General features: G+C 60.2%; 1 protein-coding gene and 1 long non-coding RNA gene across 2 annotated transcripts; both read left to right on the plus strand.

Moving 5' to 3' along the window:
* Positions 1 to 2,618: 2,618 nt before the first annotated feature.
* On the plus strand, positions 2,619 to 13,319 carry EMX1 (empty spiracles homeobox 1). Its single transcript, XM_064419175.1, has 3 exons — positions 2,619 to 3,213; positions 5,114 to 5,298; positions 12,666 to 13,319. Exons 1-3 carry the CDS (start codon positions 2,853 to 2,855, stop codon positions 12,831 to 12,833), a joined length of 714 nt encoding a protein of 237 aa, XP_064275245.1. The 5' UTR covers positions 2,619 to 2,852; the 3' UTR covers positions 12,834 to 13,319.
* A 2,184-nt stretch (positions 13,320 to 15,503) lies between these two features.
* On the plus strand, positions 15,504 to 16,067 carry LOC135299770 (uncharacterized). The gene is made up of 3 exons (XR_010361668.1): positions 15,504 to 15,523; positions 15,597 to 15,794; positions 15,941 to 16,067. It is a non-coding gene; the product is annotated as an uncharacterized LOC135299770 (long non-coding RNA).
* The last annotated feature ends 312 nt before the right edge of the window (positions 16,068 to 16,379 follow it).

Here is a 16,379-nt window from a genome sequence, read left to right on the forward strand (position 1 = left end):
TCCCCTCTCGGGGCATTCCGCGGATAAAGTTTTCCTCTCCACAAACCAGGGGCATCTCCAGCCCGAGCAAGACCCCGGCTCGGCGGCTCCGGGTTTATTCCCGAAGGGATAAAAATCCTGCTTGAGTTTTATCCTGGAGCTGGGAGCAGGCCTGGGAGCAGAGGGGAAAAAGAAATCTAAAGATAAATTTGGGGTTCTCGGTCGGTTTCAGCGTGGCAGCTCCCGGGTTCCCTTCGGAGCATCCGAGCAGCCTCGCCTGGACACTGAGCCGGGACCGAAAACCGCCGGGGCGGGTGGGGGAAAAACCCAAAATCAGGTGGAAGGTTTGTGGATTCCCGAGAGGGCGATTCTCCCCAAAGCGGAGCCGGGAATGTTCCGCTGCAGCCCGGGGAGCTGCCGGCCGCGGGGATCCCGCGGGGAGCAGCCGCAGCCCGGCCGCCGCTCCCGCTGCCTCCCTCAGACGATGCCGAAACGAGGGAGATCCGCACGAAACGAAATCCCGGCCCCGCGCCGCGCTCCGCGGCCGCGGATCCCGCAGGGCAGGGCCGGAGGGGCCGCGTGTCCCCCCGGCGGCCCCGGGCAGGGAAAAGGCCGAGGGGAAAAAAAAAAAAAAAAAAGGAAAAAAAAAAAGAAATTAAATTGAATTCAGTTGGATTAAATTGATTTAAATGAAATTCCACGAACGGTCCGGAGCCGGGCACAGTTTCCGCGGCTGAGCCGAGCTGTCCCCTTCTCCTTCCCCTTCCCGATCCCTTCCCTTCCCCTTCTTCCCATCTCTATCCCTTCCCCTTCTCCCCCATCCCTTCCCTTCCCGTCCCCCGCGCATTTCCCCGCTCTGCTCCCGCTGCCCTCTCCGCCAGCTCTCTCACCCAACTCCTCTTCTTTATTTCCACTTTTCCCATTAAAAAAAAAAATATACATTTTAAAATCTATTTATAAAATATTTTGAATGTCGATTATTTTTTCCTCTCTCTCTTGCGGAAATGAAAAAAAAAAAAAAAAAAACCGCTTTGCCGACGCTCTCGCTCCGATTTTAGGCTTTCACTTCTCTGGGATTTCGTGCGATTTTGCCTTTCCTGCCCCCATCCTTGTTCCCGCAGCCTCTTGCGGGAGCGGGTCCGCGCAGAGCCCGCGGGCGCGCAGCAGCGCTCTGCTCTCCGCGGGGGGAAGGATCCCGCGCGGAGTATTTCGATCCAGCCAAGTGGAAAATAGACTTTCAACCCCCTTTGTGCGGGAGGGGAGGGCTGGCCCCCGCCCCCGGGGCCAACAGAACTCCGAGCAGAGCCAAACTGCGGAGTGAACTCGGGACCGGCCCGCGCAGGGGCTGCGCGCCCGCGCATCCCCCGCGCCGGGCCAAAACGGCCGAAATCGCCACTTCTTGGCAGCTTTGGCTTTGTAAATTTATCTTTTTTCCATTCCCGGCGCAGGATCGGAGCGGTGGGAAGAGGTTTCGGCCGGGGGAAGGTCCTGCCTTTGGAAGGGGACGCGCGGAGGGGAACGGAGCTTGCGCGGGGGGCGGGAGCGGTGGGGGAGGCTTCACCTGCGCTCCCCCCGCGGGCCGCGGCTCCGCTCCCGCTGCGGGCAGGGCTGGTTTATTCATTTAAACTGGGAAAAAAAAAATAGAAAAAAAAAAAAAAAAAAAAGAAAACCAAAAGAAGAAGAAAAAAAATGAGGACTTTAAAAAGATTTTTTTTTAATTTATTTTTTTTAAATACGGAGGGAACACCTCCCCCCGCCCCGCAGCCGGAGCCCCTCTGCCACAACTTCGCGGCGCGCCCGCGGGAGCGGCTCCAGTCCAGTTTTTCGGGCGCTCTCTGCGTCCTTTTGCCTCCTCTGCCTCCCCTTCCTGCCCCATCTCCCCCTGTCCTCCCCTGCCTCTCCTTGTCCTCCCCGGCCTCTCCTGGCTGTCCGTGCCTCCCGTGCCTCCCCCGGCCTCCCCCGGCCTCCTCGTGCCTCCCCTGCCTGTCCTTACCCCCCTCCGCCTCCTCTTGCCTCCTCTTCCTCGCACTGCCCGTCCTGTCCATCCCTGCCTTCCCATCCTATCCCGACCCATCCTTGCCTTGATCTGCTCTCCCATCCCTCTCCATCCCATCCCTCCCCATCCTACCCCATCCCTACTTTCCCCTGCTCTCCCATCCCGGCCCTGCTCTCCCATCCCATCCCTACAATCCCTGCTCTCCCATCCCATCCCTACAATCCCTGCCCTTCTCATCCCAGTCCTGCTCTCCCTTATCCCGTCCCTGCTCTCCCATCCCGGCCCTGCTCCCCCATCCCATTCCTACATTCCCTGCTCTCCCATCCCAGTCCTGCCCTCCCCATCCCGGCCCTGCTCCCCCATCCCATTCCTACAATCCCTGCTTTCCCATCCCGGCCCTGCTCTCCCATCCCAGTCCTACAATCCCTGCTCTCCCATCCCATCCCCACAATCCCTGCTCTCCCATCCCATCCCATCCCGGCCCTTCTCTCCCATCCCATCCCCACAATCCCTGCTCCCCCACCCCAGCCCTGCCTCCCGCTGCCCTCCCCATCCCGGCCCTGCCTCCGCCGGCCTCCCCTCCCTCCCTCGCCGGCTGCCGGCGGGGCTCAGGTGAGGCCGCCCCCGCGGCCCGCAGGTACCGCCCGCCTCGGAGCGGCCGCCGGGGCTCGGGGCCGCGTGGGCGCCCGCGGGTGGGCGGCGGGGCGGGGGCGGAGGCGGGAGGGGTGCGGGCCGCGGGTCCGCGCGTGTGTGTGTGTGTGTGTGTGCCGTGCCCAGGGGGAGGTTTCTTGCACACGCACACACACACACACCGCACACACGCGCGCACCCGCAGGACCGGCCCCGCTCCGGCCCCCCCCCGCTCCCGGCTCACACCATGTTCCAGCCGTCTGCGAAGCGCTGCTTCACCATCGAGTCCCTGGTGGGCAAGGACACCCCCCTGGGCCCCGAGGACCCCCCGCGCCCCGCCGCCCTCGCCTACCCCGGCCCCGCCGCCGCCGCCGACGCCGCCGCCTTCGCCCCCGGCTTCCAGGGAGCCGCCGGCCGGGCCCTGTACGGCAGCGCCGAGCTCGTCTTCCCCGAGGCCGTGGGGCACCCGGCGCTGCCCGTCGGGCCCCCCCAGCTGGGGGGCTCGGCCCTGCCGCACCCGCACCCCTTCTTCGGGCCGCAGCACCGCGACCCGCTCAACTTTTACCCCTGGGTGCTGCGGAACCGCTTCTTCGGCCACCGCTTCCAAGGTGAGCGGGGCCCGCGGGGGGCGCGGGCCGGGGGCTGCCGGCGGCCCCGGGGGCTGCGGAGCCGCGGGGCTCCTTGCCGGGGCTCGGGGGGCCCGCCTGCAGGGCAGGACCTGTTGCTGCCGTGCCCGCTCGCACGGCCGGGGCCCCGGGCGCTCCGTACCGGGGCCGGTGCCTGCGAGCTCCCGGTCCCGGTGCCTCCGAGCTCCCGGTGCCTGCGAGCTCCCGGTGCCTCCGAACTCCCGGTGCTTCCGAGCTCCCGGTGCCTCCGAGCTCCCGGTGCCTGCGAGCTCCCGGCCCCGGTGCCTCCGAGCTCCCGGTGTCTCTGAGCTCCCGGTGTCTCCGAGCTCCCGATCCCTGCGAGCTCCCGGTGCCTCCGAGCTCCCGGTGCCGGTGCCTCCGAGCTCCCGGTGTCTCTGAGCTCCCGGTGCCTGCGAGCTCCCGGCCCCGGTGCCTCTGCACGGCCGCGGCCGGAGCGCTCCCGCAGCCCCGGGGCCGTGGCCGTGGCAGCCCCGCAGGGTCCCGGCCGAGCATCGCGGAGCTCCGGGGCGCGGGACCGCCGCCGCCGCCGCCGCCGTGCGCAGCCGAGCCGGGAATTTGGTTTTCTCCTTCCCGGGAACGAAGGGAAGGATTTCGGTGCGGTGGATCTCGGCTGCGCAGGGAGATGTTGTTTGGTCCTGTAGATTTTCTCTCGATTCCTTTTCTTCTCTTTATTTCTTTTTTCTCTTTCTTTCCTTCTGTTTCTTTTCCTCACTTTCTTGTTTTGCTTCTTTCGTTCTTTCTTTCTTTCGTTCCTACTTTCTTCCTCTTAATTTTCTGATTCTGCCTCTGTTTCTTTCATCTTTATTTTCTTTCTCTCCGTTCCTTCCTATCCTCTTTCTTTTCCTTTTCCTTTCCGTAGCTGCGTCCTTTTCTTTCCTTTTTCCCCCGTGCTTTTTCTTTCTCTTTTTCCCCCGTTTCTTTAATTTTTATTTTCTCTTTTTCCGCCTCTCCGTTTCCCCTCCGTCCCGCCGCGGTGCCGGGGGGTCCCGCAGCCCGGATTAGTTTTATCTGCTCGGCACCGAGCCCTCGCTTGTCCTCGGGGCTCCGCCGGGGATTGCGGCCGCTGCCGGCGGCTCCCGGGGCACGGCCCGGCCCCTCGGCCCCGGCCCCGGCAGCGGCTCGGGGTCCCCCGAGCCCGGCCCGCCGTCCCTCTGCCCTGCCTTCTCTCTCCGCCTTTGATTTTGTGTTTCTTCCCTTGCTTTCGTTTCTTTCTGCCTTGTTTCGCTCGCTTGCTTTACAGATTTCCATCTCTCGTTCGTTATTCTTTGCTTCTTTCCTTCTTTTTTTTTGCTTTCCCACTTCTTGTCTCTCTCTTTCTTTCTCCTTTCACTTTGTTTTCCTTCATTTTTTCCTTTCACTTTCTTTTCCTTCTTTTTTTCCTTTCTCTTTCTTTCCCTTTTTAAAAATTGCTTTCCCACTTTTCTCCTCTCTTTCCTTATCCCCTTCCCTCTTTCTTTCTTTCTTCCCTCTACTTTTTTCCTTCTTAGTTTTCCTTCTCTATTTTTTTCCTGCCACTTTCTCAGTCTTCCTCCTATTTTATAATTCCTTTTTCTCTCCGTCTCACTTTTTCCTTTGCCTCCCACCTCCCTTCCTCTTCCCTTTCCTCCTCCTGCTGCTCTCCCCATCCATCCCTTCTCCCTCTCTTTCTTTCTTCCTTCCCCTCTCCCTGCCATCCCTTTGGCGCCGCGGGGCTGAGCGGATCCAAGAGGCAGAACGCGGCACGATCGCCACAATTTCGGGGTGGAGAAGCCTCCCCAAACCCCCGCAATTCCCCTTTCGTGCCCTCGCCGTGTCACAGGGCCAGGCAGCCGCCCCAGCACGGCCCTGCCGGGGCCGCGCTGAGCTCGGTGTGTGCCCGCAGGGAGCGAGGTGTCCCAGGAGAGCCTCCTGCTGCACGGCCCCTTCGCCCGCAAGCCCAAGCGCATCCGCACGGCCTTTTCCCCGTCGCAGCTGCTGCGCCTGGAGAGAGCCTTCGAGAAGAACCACTACGTGGTGGGCGCCGAGCGCAAGCAGCTGGCCAGCAGCCTCAGCCTCTCCGAGACACAGGTACTGCCACCTGCCTGTCCCACCGTGTCCCACCGTGTCCCACCGTGTCCCACCCCGCTCCAGCAGCGGCCCCAGGCCCGCACAGCGCTCCCGTGTCAAGCCCCAGCTGGGCTTGCCAGGCCCCCCAGAGCCTGCGGGTGTTCTGGGGCTCCTCGGGGTGGGTTTGGGGTTTTTGTGAGGCAGTTTTTGGGGTTACAGGAGCTGTGGCGGGTTTGGGGCTGGGAATGCGGCTCTGGTGTCGTCCCGCTCTCCCGAGCGCCTTTCCGGTGTTGTTTCTCGCTGGCTTGGGGTGTTCTCCTTGGGAGCAATTTATGGGTTGGAAATCCTGTCAGGGAAGGAGCAGCTTTCCCTGGAAAGCTGGAAAACCTTGGCTGAGCCGAGCAGCTCCGGGTCTGTGCACCAACACCCGGAATTCAGGATGGGTATGGAGACAGTGCTGCCGAAAGGCGCTGGTTTTGGGGGAGACTTTCTGGGATCAGAACAGACATTTCAGAGGAATTTAGATGTAAGAAGAGCCAGGAGAAGCACGAGGATGAAAGGAAAAGTGGACAGAGCTGGGGGAAAATGAGGGAGTTTGGGCTGAGCATCTGTGTGGCCGAGCCCAGTGTCCTGGTGAGCGGCTGTTCCCAAATGCTCCAGGAGAAGGAGTTTCATTTCCCGGGATATTCAGCAGATGAAGGGAGGGAGAAAGTTTTCCCCGAATTCTGGTGAGGTGGTTGGGCCTATGTGCTGAATTAATTGAAATTTTTAAGCTTAAATTTAGTTGGGAAATAAAGCTGGAGCCGTGGGTGTTCCCAGTACCCGCCTGGCTCATCCTTGCCCAGGCTCTGCCAAACAAAACCTCCAGACGCGTCCCTGGGAGCGGGAAGTTCCTGGGAGGAAAATGTCACCGGCACGGGGACAGCGGCAAGGAGCAGCTGTGGGTGTCGGGAAGCCGGGGCTGAGCCCCCAAAATTCCCGGGTGTTTGGATCCCGAGGGTGCTGCTGCCCCGACCCGCAGCCCGCGGCTCGCGGGGCTCAGCGCCGACACCGGCTCGGCTCCCTTCCCGCTGCTGCCGTCACCTTCCGGGCTGGAACGGAGAAAAACGGGAAAAAAGGACAAAACCCAAAGGTCAAAGAACAGCCAGGAACTTGTCGGGGTGGAAAGGGCAGCTGTGGGATGCCCCAGGGGGAGCTTAGCCATTCCCTGGCCTTTCCCAGCACGGCCTGGAGCCTAGCTGCAGCAATGCCATTTACTGGGGAAGCGCAGCAGCGGCATCCAGCCCAAACCCCAGCGAGATCGCAGAGTGCAGAGAGGCCACGGAGATAGTTTCAATTTTCATTTCTTCTGTGCTGCAGCCTAGTTTTTTTCCATGATTTTGGGAAGCTGCTGCTGCTGCTGGCGGGGAGCGAGCGCGGGGAGCACGGGAGGCAGCGGCAGGGCCGGGAAAGGCTCCGTCCTTCCCCACGGATCCATCCGGGAACGGCACCCGCCAGCGGGGGCTTCAGGCTGCAGGGAAACGGTTTTCCCTTCTGTTTTGTGGCTTTGGAAAAATAATTTTTAAAAAATCTGTTTTAATTACCTGGAGGGAAATAATCCCGGTGTGTTGAGGGATGGGAGACACCCAGGTATTGGGATTGGAGGAGTGGGACAGCCAGGGGCTGGTGGCTGTGCCAAACCCACGATATTATTACTATTATTATTATTAATTAAATATTCGGTGATAAATCCTGCATGGAATCAAATTTCCATGGAAAACCAGCCCGCTTTATCCAGGACACCCATCCCGGTGTGACACAGGTGTGTTTTCACCTGGGGCCTCACACCCAAACCCATAATTTGGGAGTTTTATCATTTTTTCATGGATTTAACAATTCCCAGAGGGGTTGCAGCTCATGGCTGTGCCTGGCCCTATTTCCCAGCGGCTTTTCCACTGGAAAAGGCAGCTGTGCCCCCCGGGCTGTGCCAGCTCGGGGTCCCCCAGCCAGGGAGCAGCACCTGGAGCAGCCCAGGGAAGGTGAGAAGGGTTCAGGTGCTGCCCAGCATCAGGAAATGCCTTGGGAAATGGGATAGGGATGGTGCAGGTGTTTAACCCCTTCCCAGCCGTTCTCCCACCGAGGAGCTGCGTTAATTCGGGGTGAGATTGGAACAACAGGCCCAGAACAGCAAAATCAAAGGGACCGGGGAACAAAATGCAGCTGCAGGTGCTCCAAAAGTGGGATCAGGGTGGGGAAGGGAGGGCTCCGAAGGGAATCTGGGATGGTCTGAGCGAGGGGAGCCCTCTGGAGGGTTTGGGTGTGACGGGGACACGGGGATGTGACCCAGGTGGCATCGAGCTGGGTGTTGGGGGGTCTGGGCGGGGTGGGGGCACTGGGATCAGCAGGGATCCTGGGCACTGTGGATGTTGTAGGATCAGCGGGGTTCCTGGGTGCTGTGGTAGCATTGGGATCAGCAGGGATCCTGGTCACTATGGATGCTGTGGGATCAGTAGGGATTCCAGGCACTGTGGTGCTCTGGGATCAGCAGGGATCCCCGGCCCTGGGAGTGCTCTGGGATCAGCAGAGATCCTGGGCACTGTGGGTACCTTGGGATCAGTAGCGATCCTAGGCACTGTGATATCACCAGGATCAGCAGGGATCCCGGGCCCTGGGGGTGCTCTGGGATCAGCAGGGATCGGGGGCACTGTGGGATCAGCAGGGATCGTGGGCACTGTGGTGCTCTGGGATCAGCAGGGATCGGGGGCACTGTGGTGCTCTGGGATCAGCAGGGATCGTGGGCACTGTGGTGCTCTGGGATCAGCAGGGATCGTGGGCACTGTGGTGCTCTGGGATCAGCAGGAATCCTGAGGACTGTGGTGGCACTGGGATCAGCAGGGATCCCCGGCCCTGGGAGTGCTCTGGGATCAGCAGGGATCGTGGGCACTGTGCTGGCACTGGGATCAGCGGGGTTCCTGGGTGCTGTGGGGGCACTGGGATCAGCAAGGATCCCAGGCTCTGTGGGTGCTTTAGGATCAGCAGGGATCCCAGACAGTGTGGGTGCTCTGGGATCAGCAGGGTCCCCATGCCCTGAGGTGCCCCAGGACTGTGTGCCAGGCTGGGATGTGTGCTGGGAATGTGACAAGCTGGGGACACCGTGTTGTGTCCCGTCAGCTTGGGCAGCGCTTTGCTGTGCCCAGCGCTGGTGGCACCTTCCAGTCACTTCCCCTCCCATGGGAGCAGCCTGGGCTGGGAAGGCCTTTCCCTGGATCCCTCTGGCACCATGGAGCCCAGAATTCCCAGCAGAGCCCCTCCACCCCCGGCAGCTTGTCGGGCAAACCCCACCTGGGCTCTCAAATCTGCATTCCCCAAGCAGAGGCCTCTCCCTGGCTCCTGCAGAGGGGAGTTTGGGCTGGTTGTGGAGTCACCGTGTGTCCCCTCACAGCTTTGGGGTGGTTATGGAGTCACCGTGTGTCCCAGTGTCCCCTCACAGCTTTGGGCTGGTTGTGGAGTCACCGTGTGTCCCAGTGTCCCCTCACAGTTTTGGGATTGTTGTGGAGTCACTGTGTGTCCCAGTGTCCCCTCACAGTTTTGGGGTGATGATGGAATCCCTGGATATCCCAGTGTCCCCTCACAGTTTTGGGGTGATGATGGAATCCCTGGATATCCCAGTGTCCCCTCACAGTTTTGGGGTGATGATGGAATCCCTGGATATCCCAGTGTCCCCTCACAGTTTTGGGGTGATTGTGGAGTCCCTGCATATCCTGCTGTCCCCTCCTGGATCTGTGCCTGCAGGGACGGAGCAGCCCCGGCCAGGGGCTCGGTGCTGGCTGTAATTAATAATTAATAATTAACGGAGCGGATGCCTGGGAATCACAGGAGGAGAAAGATGCCCAGATAGAGCTGCAGAGAGGCCCCGTGCGAGGCCCGGGGCTGGCAGCTGTCCCCTGTCCTGAGAACTGTCCCCAAAAACAAACCAGAGAGGTTTGGGGGGGTTTTAGGAGGAAAGTCCCCACAGGAACAGGCGGAGGTGCAGCGCTGGCACTGGGGGTGGTGGCACTTTGGGTGACAACCTGGCACAGGCCGTGTCACCCTGTGACAGCGGGGCTGGTCCCCCCTGTCCCCATCCAGGCCCACCCCAGTGTCCTCACCCTTTGTGTCACCGCCTGGGGAAGCTCCACCGGATTTTAACTGTCCCCTAGCGGTGGTGGCAATGTCACCTTGGGGCCAGCGGCATTCCCGGGCACAGCGCGATGTCCCGGGGGCCGAGGTGGCCCTCGGGGCACGGCACAGCTGGGAACGTGCAGGGACACACGGCTGGGAGCCGGGTTGGGGGCAGGACAGGGATGCAGGAGCCCCCCGGACCCTCCCTGTCCTGCAGCAGGAGCTGGGGGCGGGAGGCGACCCCGGGGACAGAGCCAGGCCGGGACCTGGGCACGCACAGACAGCCGGCACGAGAAGGGTTAATTTGGGAAGGGACAAAACCCCGGGCTCGGGGCTTTGAACCGATTCCTCCGGGAGTGAGGGGACAGCGCATCCCCCTGCCCACGGGGAGCCTCGGGCGCTTTTCCCTCCTGGCTGCGGCCTTTGGAGCGAGGGATGGGCACGGGATCCTCCGGCCCGGGAGCATCCCCGCTCCAGCCGGGAGAACCGAGCCGAGCCGGGCCGGGCCGGGCCGGGCCGGGCTGGGCCGGGCCGGGCTGGGCAGGGCAGAGCCGCGCTCAGGCAGATTTAATTGCTTCATGCCTTGGTTCCCATTCCACAATTTAGGGACAAGGCGCCTTCCCGGCTCCCAGAGGTTTAATTAAAGTTTGCAGAGCGCTCTGCGGCGCGGAATGAAAGCGCCAGCCCGGCATTGTTCCGGGAATGCCCCAGAGGGGGGAGAGGCAGCGGGCTGTGTCCCGGGAGGAGCCGGTCCTGAGCCGGGACAGCCGAAATCAGGGGCGGCTGGGCTGGTGTGGCTCCAGGGAATGCCGGGCTGGGCTGGGAATGGTGACCCGGGATGGGAATGGTGACCCGGGATGGGAATGGTGACCTGGGATGGGAATGCCGGGCTGGGCTGGGAATGCTGGGCTGGGATGGTAATGCTGACCCGGGATGGGAATGCCAGGCTGGGATGGGAATGGTGATCCGGGATGGGAATGGTGACCCAGGATGGGAATGCTGGCCCCCGAACTGGGAATGTTGACCCTGAATAGGAATTCCAGTCCCAGATGGGATGCGGATTTGGTATGGGAATGCTGACCCGGGATGGGAATGCCGGCCCCAGCACTGGGAATGCTGACCTGGGATGGGAATGCCGGCCCCAGCACTGGGAATGCTGACCTGGGATGGGAATGCCGGCCCCAGCACTGGGAATGCTGACCCGGGATGGGAATGCCGGCCCCAGAACTGGGAATGCTGACCCGGGATGGGAATGCCGGCCCCAGCACTGGGAATGCTGGCCTGTGCCACCCCGGGAGGGCTCTGGATCGGGGAGCAGGCGGTGCCTGTGGCCGGTGCTGAAGGAAAAGCGCCGATGGTGCCGGGATCAGCTGAGCGGCGCCAGCGGCTGCAGGACCGGAACAGCTGCGGGAGAAGGCTCAGCCTGGGCTGGGCTGGGCTGGGCCGGGCCGGGCCGGGCTGGGCTGGGCTGGGCTGGGCTGGGCTGGGCTGGGCTGGGCTGGGCTGGGCTGGGCTGGGCTGGGCCGGGCTGGGCTGGGCTGGGCCGGGCCGGGCTGGGCTGGGCTGGGGGCCGGGCTGGGCCGGGCTGGGCTGGGCTGGGCTGGCAGCGGCGGCTGAGCAGCGGCGCCGAGTGCTGCGGGCCTGGGAGCCAGGCAGCGTCCGCAGCCCCCCGGGGCATCCTCACCCTGCCTGGGGCATCCTGCAGCATCCCAACTGCCACATCCTGCATCCCATCCCTGCCTGCAGCATCCCACACCCCTTACCCCATCCACTCTGCTTCCTGCAGCGTCCTGCATCCCTCACTGCTGCCACCAGCATCCCTCCTTGCTGGCATCCCCCCTCCTGCATCCCTGCCTGTGCCACCCTGCATCCCTGCCTGTGCCATCCTGCATCCCTGCATCCCTGTGCCATCCTGCATCCCTGCCTGTGTCCCAGTGTCACTGCAGCCACGGCCACCATGCCTGTGGCACCCTGGCAGTGTCCCAGTGTCACTGCAGCCATGGCCGCTGTGCCTGTGGCACCCTGGCAGTGTCCCGGTGTCACTGCAGCCACGGCCACCATGCCTGTGGCACCCTGGCAGTGTCCCAGTGTCACTGCAGCCACGGCCACCATGCCTGTGGCACCCTGGCACCGCTGGCAGCCGGGACAGGGCTGGCTGTGGCTGCTCCCCGTTCTGTGCCCACCCAGCCCAGCCCAGCCCGGGCTGATGGCTCTGGGCGCTGTGAGGAGTGTCACCCTGCTGCTGTCCCCTGCCTGAGGTGTCACCAGTGTCCTTCACCCCGTGTTTCTCCAGGGCTGCGAGGTGGCAGCAGCCACATCTGTGCCCCGTGGCCCACCTTGCTGTGGGAAACTGAGGCAGGGAGGGGTGGCTGTGGGAGCGCTCCTGGAGGGACAGGGATGGGGACAGGGATGGGGACAGGGACAGGACAGGGGTGAGGACAGGGATGGGGACAGGGATAGGGATAGGAAAAGGAACAGGGGCAGGGGCGGGGATGGGAACAGGGACAGGGATAAGGACAGGGACAGGGACGGGACTGGGGCAGGGATGGGGATATGGACAGGGATGGGGACAGGGAGAGGGACAGGGACAGGGATGGAGTTGGGGACAGGAACAGGGATGGGGTTGGGGATAGGGATAGGAAAAGGAACGACACAGGGACAGGGATGGGGACAGGGACAGGGATGGGGACAGGGAGAGGGATGGGGATAGAGTCAGGGACAGGAACAGGGATGGGGTTGGGGATAGGGATAGGAAAAGGAACGACACAGGGACAGGGAGAGGGACAGGGACAGGGATGGGGACAGGGATGGGGACAGGGACAGGGACAGGGATGGGGACAGGTGTAGGGACAGGGACAGGGATAGGAACAGGGGCAAGGATAGGGACAGAGATGGGGACAGGGACAGGGAGAGGGATAAGGATAGGGACAGGGAGAGGGATAGGGATGGGGATGGAGTCAGGGACAGGAACAGGGATGGGGTTGCGGCTAGGGAGAGGAAAAGGAGCAGGGCCAGGAATGGGGATAGGGATAGGAACAGGGACAGGGACAGGGACAGGGACAGGGTCAGGATCAGGGCCAGGGCCAGGAACAAGGACAGGGCCAGGGCCAGGAACAAGGACAGGGCCAGGGCCAGGCCCCGGCCAGTGTGGCCGCTCTGGAGGGAAGCCGAGCCCGCGGGGAAGCCGAGCCTCCCGCGGCAGGCCGGCCGTGCCCGGAGCCCACGAGGCGCTGTGCGCTGTGCCGCAGGTGAAGGTGTGGTTCCAGAACAGGCGGACGAAATACAAACGGCAGAAGCTGGAGGAGGAGGGCCCCGACTCGGACCAGAAGAAGAAGGGCTCGCACCACATCAACCGATGGCGCCTGGCCACCAAGCAGTCGAGCGGAGAAGACATCGACGTCACCTCCAACGACTAAGGCAGGGACACGCTGCTGGCGCGGCCACCATGCACAGGAGCCCGGCGCGGCCAGCGGGGACAGCGGCGGCGGCACCCCGCGGACTGTAGGGACACAGCCCGACCCCGTCCCCCCCGCGCCCGGGGCCACCCTCGGAGGGGCTTTCGGGGAGCTCCGGCCGAGCCCAGCGGGGAGAGGAGGCTGCCAGGGCGGCCCCGGAGCGCGCACCCGCCCGGCGCCGGCTCCGTCCGGTCCTGCCACACGCTCCGTGCTCCGAGCCCTTCTCCCTTTGCCTTTTTATTCTCGTTTCCCACCGTTTCCTTTCTCCCACCCCTGATTTTCTCCGTTGGTTTCATCGTTTGGGTTTGGTTTTTTTTTTTTTTTTTTTAAATGAGGATTTGTTTTAATTTATTCTTTCTCCCCGTGCCCGTGTGCGTGCGTTCCCTCCCGTAGGTAGCGGCTGTAGTGAGTGTCACTGCGTGGAAATAAAAGAAAAACCTGCTGGAAGCTCACCTGGACAGCGCTGTCCCCGGGGCACGGCCACGCGGGGACACTGGGGGCACTGGGGGGCACTGGGGGGCACTGGGAGCGAGGGAACCAGCGGAGTTTGCTGGCTCCATGGTGGTGGGTGAGGAGCTCAGGGGAGAAAGGTCAGGAGCCCCTCCCAGGTTTTCCTGGAATTTGGGGGAAAACACATATAAATATTTAAAAAAAAATTTAAAAAACCCACACACACACAAAAAAAAAAACAACAAAAAAACCCCAACCCCCATATATATATATGTATGTATATATATATATATATGTATATTTATATATGTATATATATGTGAATTATGCACATATATATGTAAAAAAAAACCCTAAAACAAAAAAAAACCTCCAAAAAACCCCCATATATATATGTGTATATATATATGTATATATATATGTATATATATATGTATGTATATTTATATATATGTATATTTATATATGTATATATATGTGAATGATACACATATATATGTAAAAAAACCCAAAAAACCCAAAAAAACCCAATAAACCCCAAACCCCCATATATATATGTATATATATATATGTATATTTATATATGTATATATATGTGAATTATACACATATATATGTAAAAAAAACCCAAAAAACCCCCAACCCCCATATATATATGTATATATATGTGAATTATATACATATATATGTTAAAAAAACCAAAAAAACCCCAACCCTCCATATATGTATATATATGTGAATTATGTACATATATATGTAAAAAAATATTAAAAAACCAAAAAACCCCCAACCCCCATATATATATGTATGTATATATGTGAATTATATACATATATATGTAAAAAAACCCCAAAAAACAAAAAAAACCCAACCCCCCATATATATATGAATGATATACACATATATCTAAAAAAATAAAACAATTATATATAAAATATAACATATATACACATATATACACATGAATAAAGCATGTACATGCCAATGCACCTATAGTGTGTATATTGTGTTTTATGATTTATATTTTATATATATTTATTAGCATGCACACGGTGTACTCTGTGTGTTAAATGTATCTGTAAAATATAGATTGTGCTTCATGAGGTGTATATTATATATAATAATATCTAATTACATATTTTAAAATATATCAATTGGCTTATATATTTTATTATACGTACTAGATGATAATTATATATATTATGCCTATAATTATACATATTGTTATATGCTAGCATATACAGATTTTGCAGTTACTTATGTATAATTATACACAAACACACAAAATTCATAATTCCTGTTGGGAAATCCCCCTCCCCACATCCAGGGGAAATCACTCCCAGGAAAATCCCCATCCCCAGCAGCTTCTCCCTGGAAAACCAGCCCATAATAAGCTTGTCCTGGCGGAGCCCTTTGAATCCCAGCATTCCCGCTGGGATGGCGCACGGAGCTGGGAGCACAGCGGGGGTTTGACACTTTTATTGCGACACAGCCGGGTGTGGCACGGCCACCGCGGCCGGGGTGACACGGGTTAAAAGAGAGGCAGCCCTGGGGGCCCGGGGTGTCCTGGGGTGTCCTGGGGTGTCCTGGGGGTGTCCCAGGGTGTCCTGGGGTGTCCCACGGTGTTCAAGGGTATCCCAGAGGTGTTCCAGGGGTGTCCCCGGGGTGTCCTGGGGTGTCCCAAGGTATCCCAGAGGTGTTCCAGGGGTGTCCTGGGATGTCCTGGGGTGTCCCAAGGTATCCCAGAGGTGTCCCAGGGGTGCCCCGGGGGTGTCCTGGGGTGTCCCAAGGTGTCCCAGGGGTGTCCTGGGGTGTCCCAAGGTAACCCAGAGGTGTCCCGAGGTATCCCAGAGGTGTTTCACAGGTGTCCCAGGGTGTTCTGGGGTGTTTGGGGGTGTCCCAGAGTGTCCTGGATGTGTCCTGGGGGAGTCTCAGTGTCCCAGAATGTCCCAGGGTGTAGCAGGGTGTCCCACAGGTGTACCAGGGGTGTCCTGGGGGTGTCCCAGGGTGTCCCAGGGTGTTTGGGGTGTCTCCGGGTGTCCTGGAGGTGTCCCAGGGGTGTCCTGGAGGTGTCCCAGGGGTGTCCTGGGGGAGTCTCAGTGTCCCAGGATGTCCCAGGGTGTAGCAGGGTGTCCCACAGGTGTCCCACAGGTGTCCCAGTGTGTCCCAGGGTGTCCCAGGGTGTCCCAGGGTGTAGCAGGGTGTCCCACAGGTGTCCCACAGGTGTCCCAGTGTGTCCCAGGGTGTCCCAGGGTGTAGCAGGGTGTCCCACAGGTGTCCCACAGGTGTCCCAGGGTGTCCCGGGGTGTCCCGGGGTGTCCAAGGGTATCCCAGAGGTGTTCCAGGGGTGTCCCACGGTGTTTGGGGGTGTCCCAGGGGTGTCCTGGAGGTGTCCTGGGGGTGTCTCAGTGTCCCAGGATGTCCCAGGGTCATCCCAGTGTGTCCTGGGGGTGTTCCCAGGGTGTCCCAGGGGTGTCCCTGGGGTGTCTCAGGGTGTCTGGGGGTGTCCCAGGGTGTCCCAGAGGTGTCCCTGGGGTGTCTCAGGGTGTCTGGGGGTGTCCCAGGGTGTCCCAGGGGTGTCCCTGGGGTGTCTCAGGGTGTCTGGGGGTGTCCCAGAGGTGCCCCAGGGGTGTCTCAGTGTTCCACGGTATCCCAGTGTGTCCCAGGGATGTCCTGGGGGTGTCCCTGGGGTATCCCAGGGTGTTTGGGGGTGTCCCAGGGTGTCCTGGATGTGTTCTGGGGGTGTCTCAGTGTCCCAGGATGTCCCAGGGGTGTCCCAGGGTGTTGCAGGGTGTCCCACAAGTGTCCCAGGGATATCCTGGGGGTGTTCCTGGGGTGTCTGAGGGTGTCCCAGAGGTGCCCCAGGGGTGTCCCAGGGTATCCCAGGGTGTCCTGGAGTGTCCCGGGGTGTCCTGGGGGTGTTCTGGGGCTGTCTCAGGGTGTCTGGGGGTGTCCCGGAGGTGTCCCAGGGGTGTCTCAGAGTTCCAGTGTGTCCCAGGGTGCCCAGGGTGCCCACCCCGCTGGAAGAGGTGCTGCTGGCAGCTGTGCCCTCGCCAT

Source organism: Passer domesticus, chromosome 4 (assembly GCF_036417665.1).
Source record: "Passer domesticus isolate bPasDom1 chromosome 4, bPasDom1.hap1, whole genome shotgun sequence".
Lineage (NCBI taxonomy): Eukaryota > Metazoa > Chordata > Aves > Passeriformes > Passeridae > Passer > Passer domesticus.

Excerpts from the sequence above, each read along its gene's own strand:
- EMX1 (XM_064419175.1), top strand. The coding sequence starts at position 2,853 with ATGTTCCAGCCGTCTGCGAAGCGCTGCTTCACCATCGAGTCCCTGGTG. Across the intron at positions 3,214-5,113 it reads CTTCGGCCACCGCTTCCAAG|GGAGCGAGGTGTCCCAGGAG; the intron begins GTGAGCGGGGCC and ends GTGTGCCCGCAG. Across the intron at positions 5,299-12,665 it reads TCAGCCTCTCCGAGACACAG|GTGAAGGTGTGGTTCCAGAA; the intron begins GTACTGCCACCT and ends GCTGTGCCGCAG.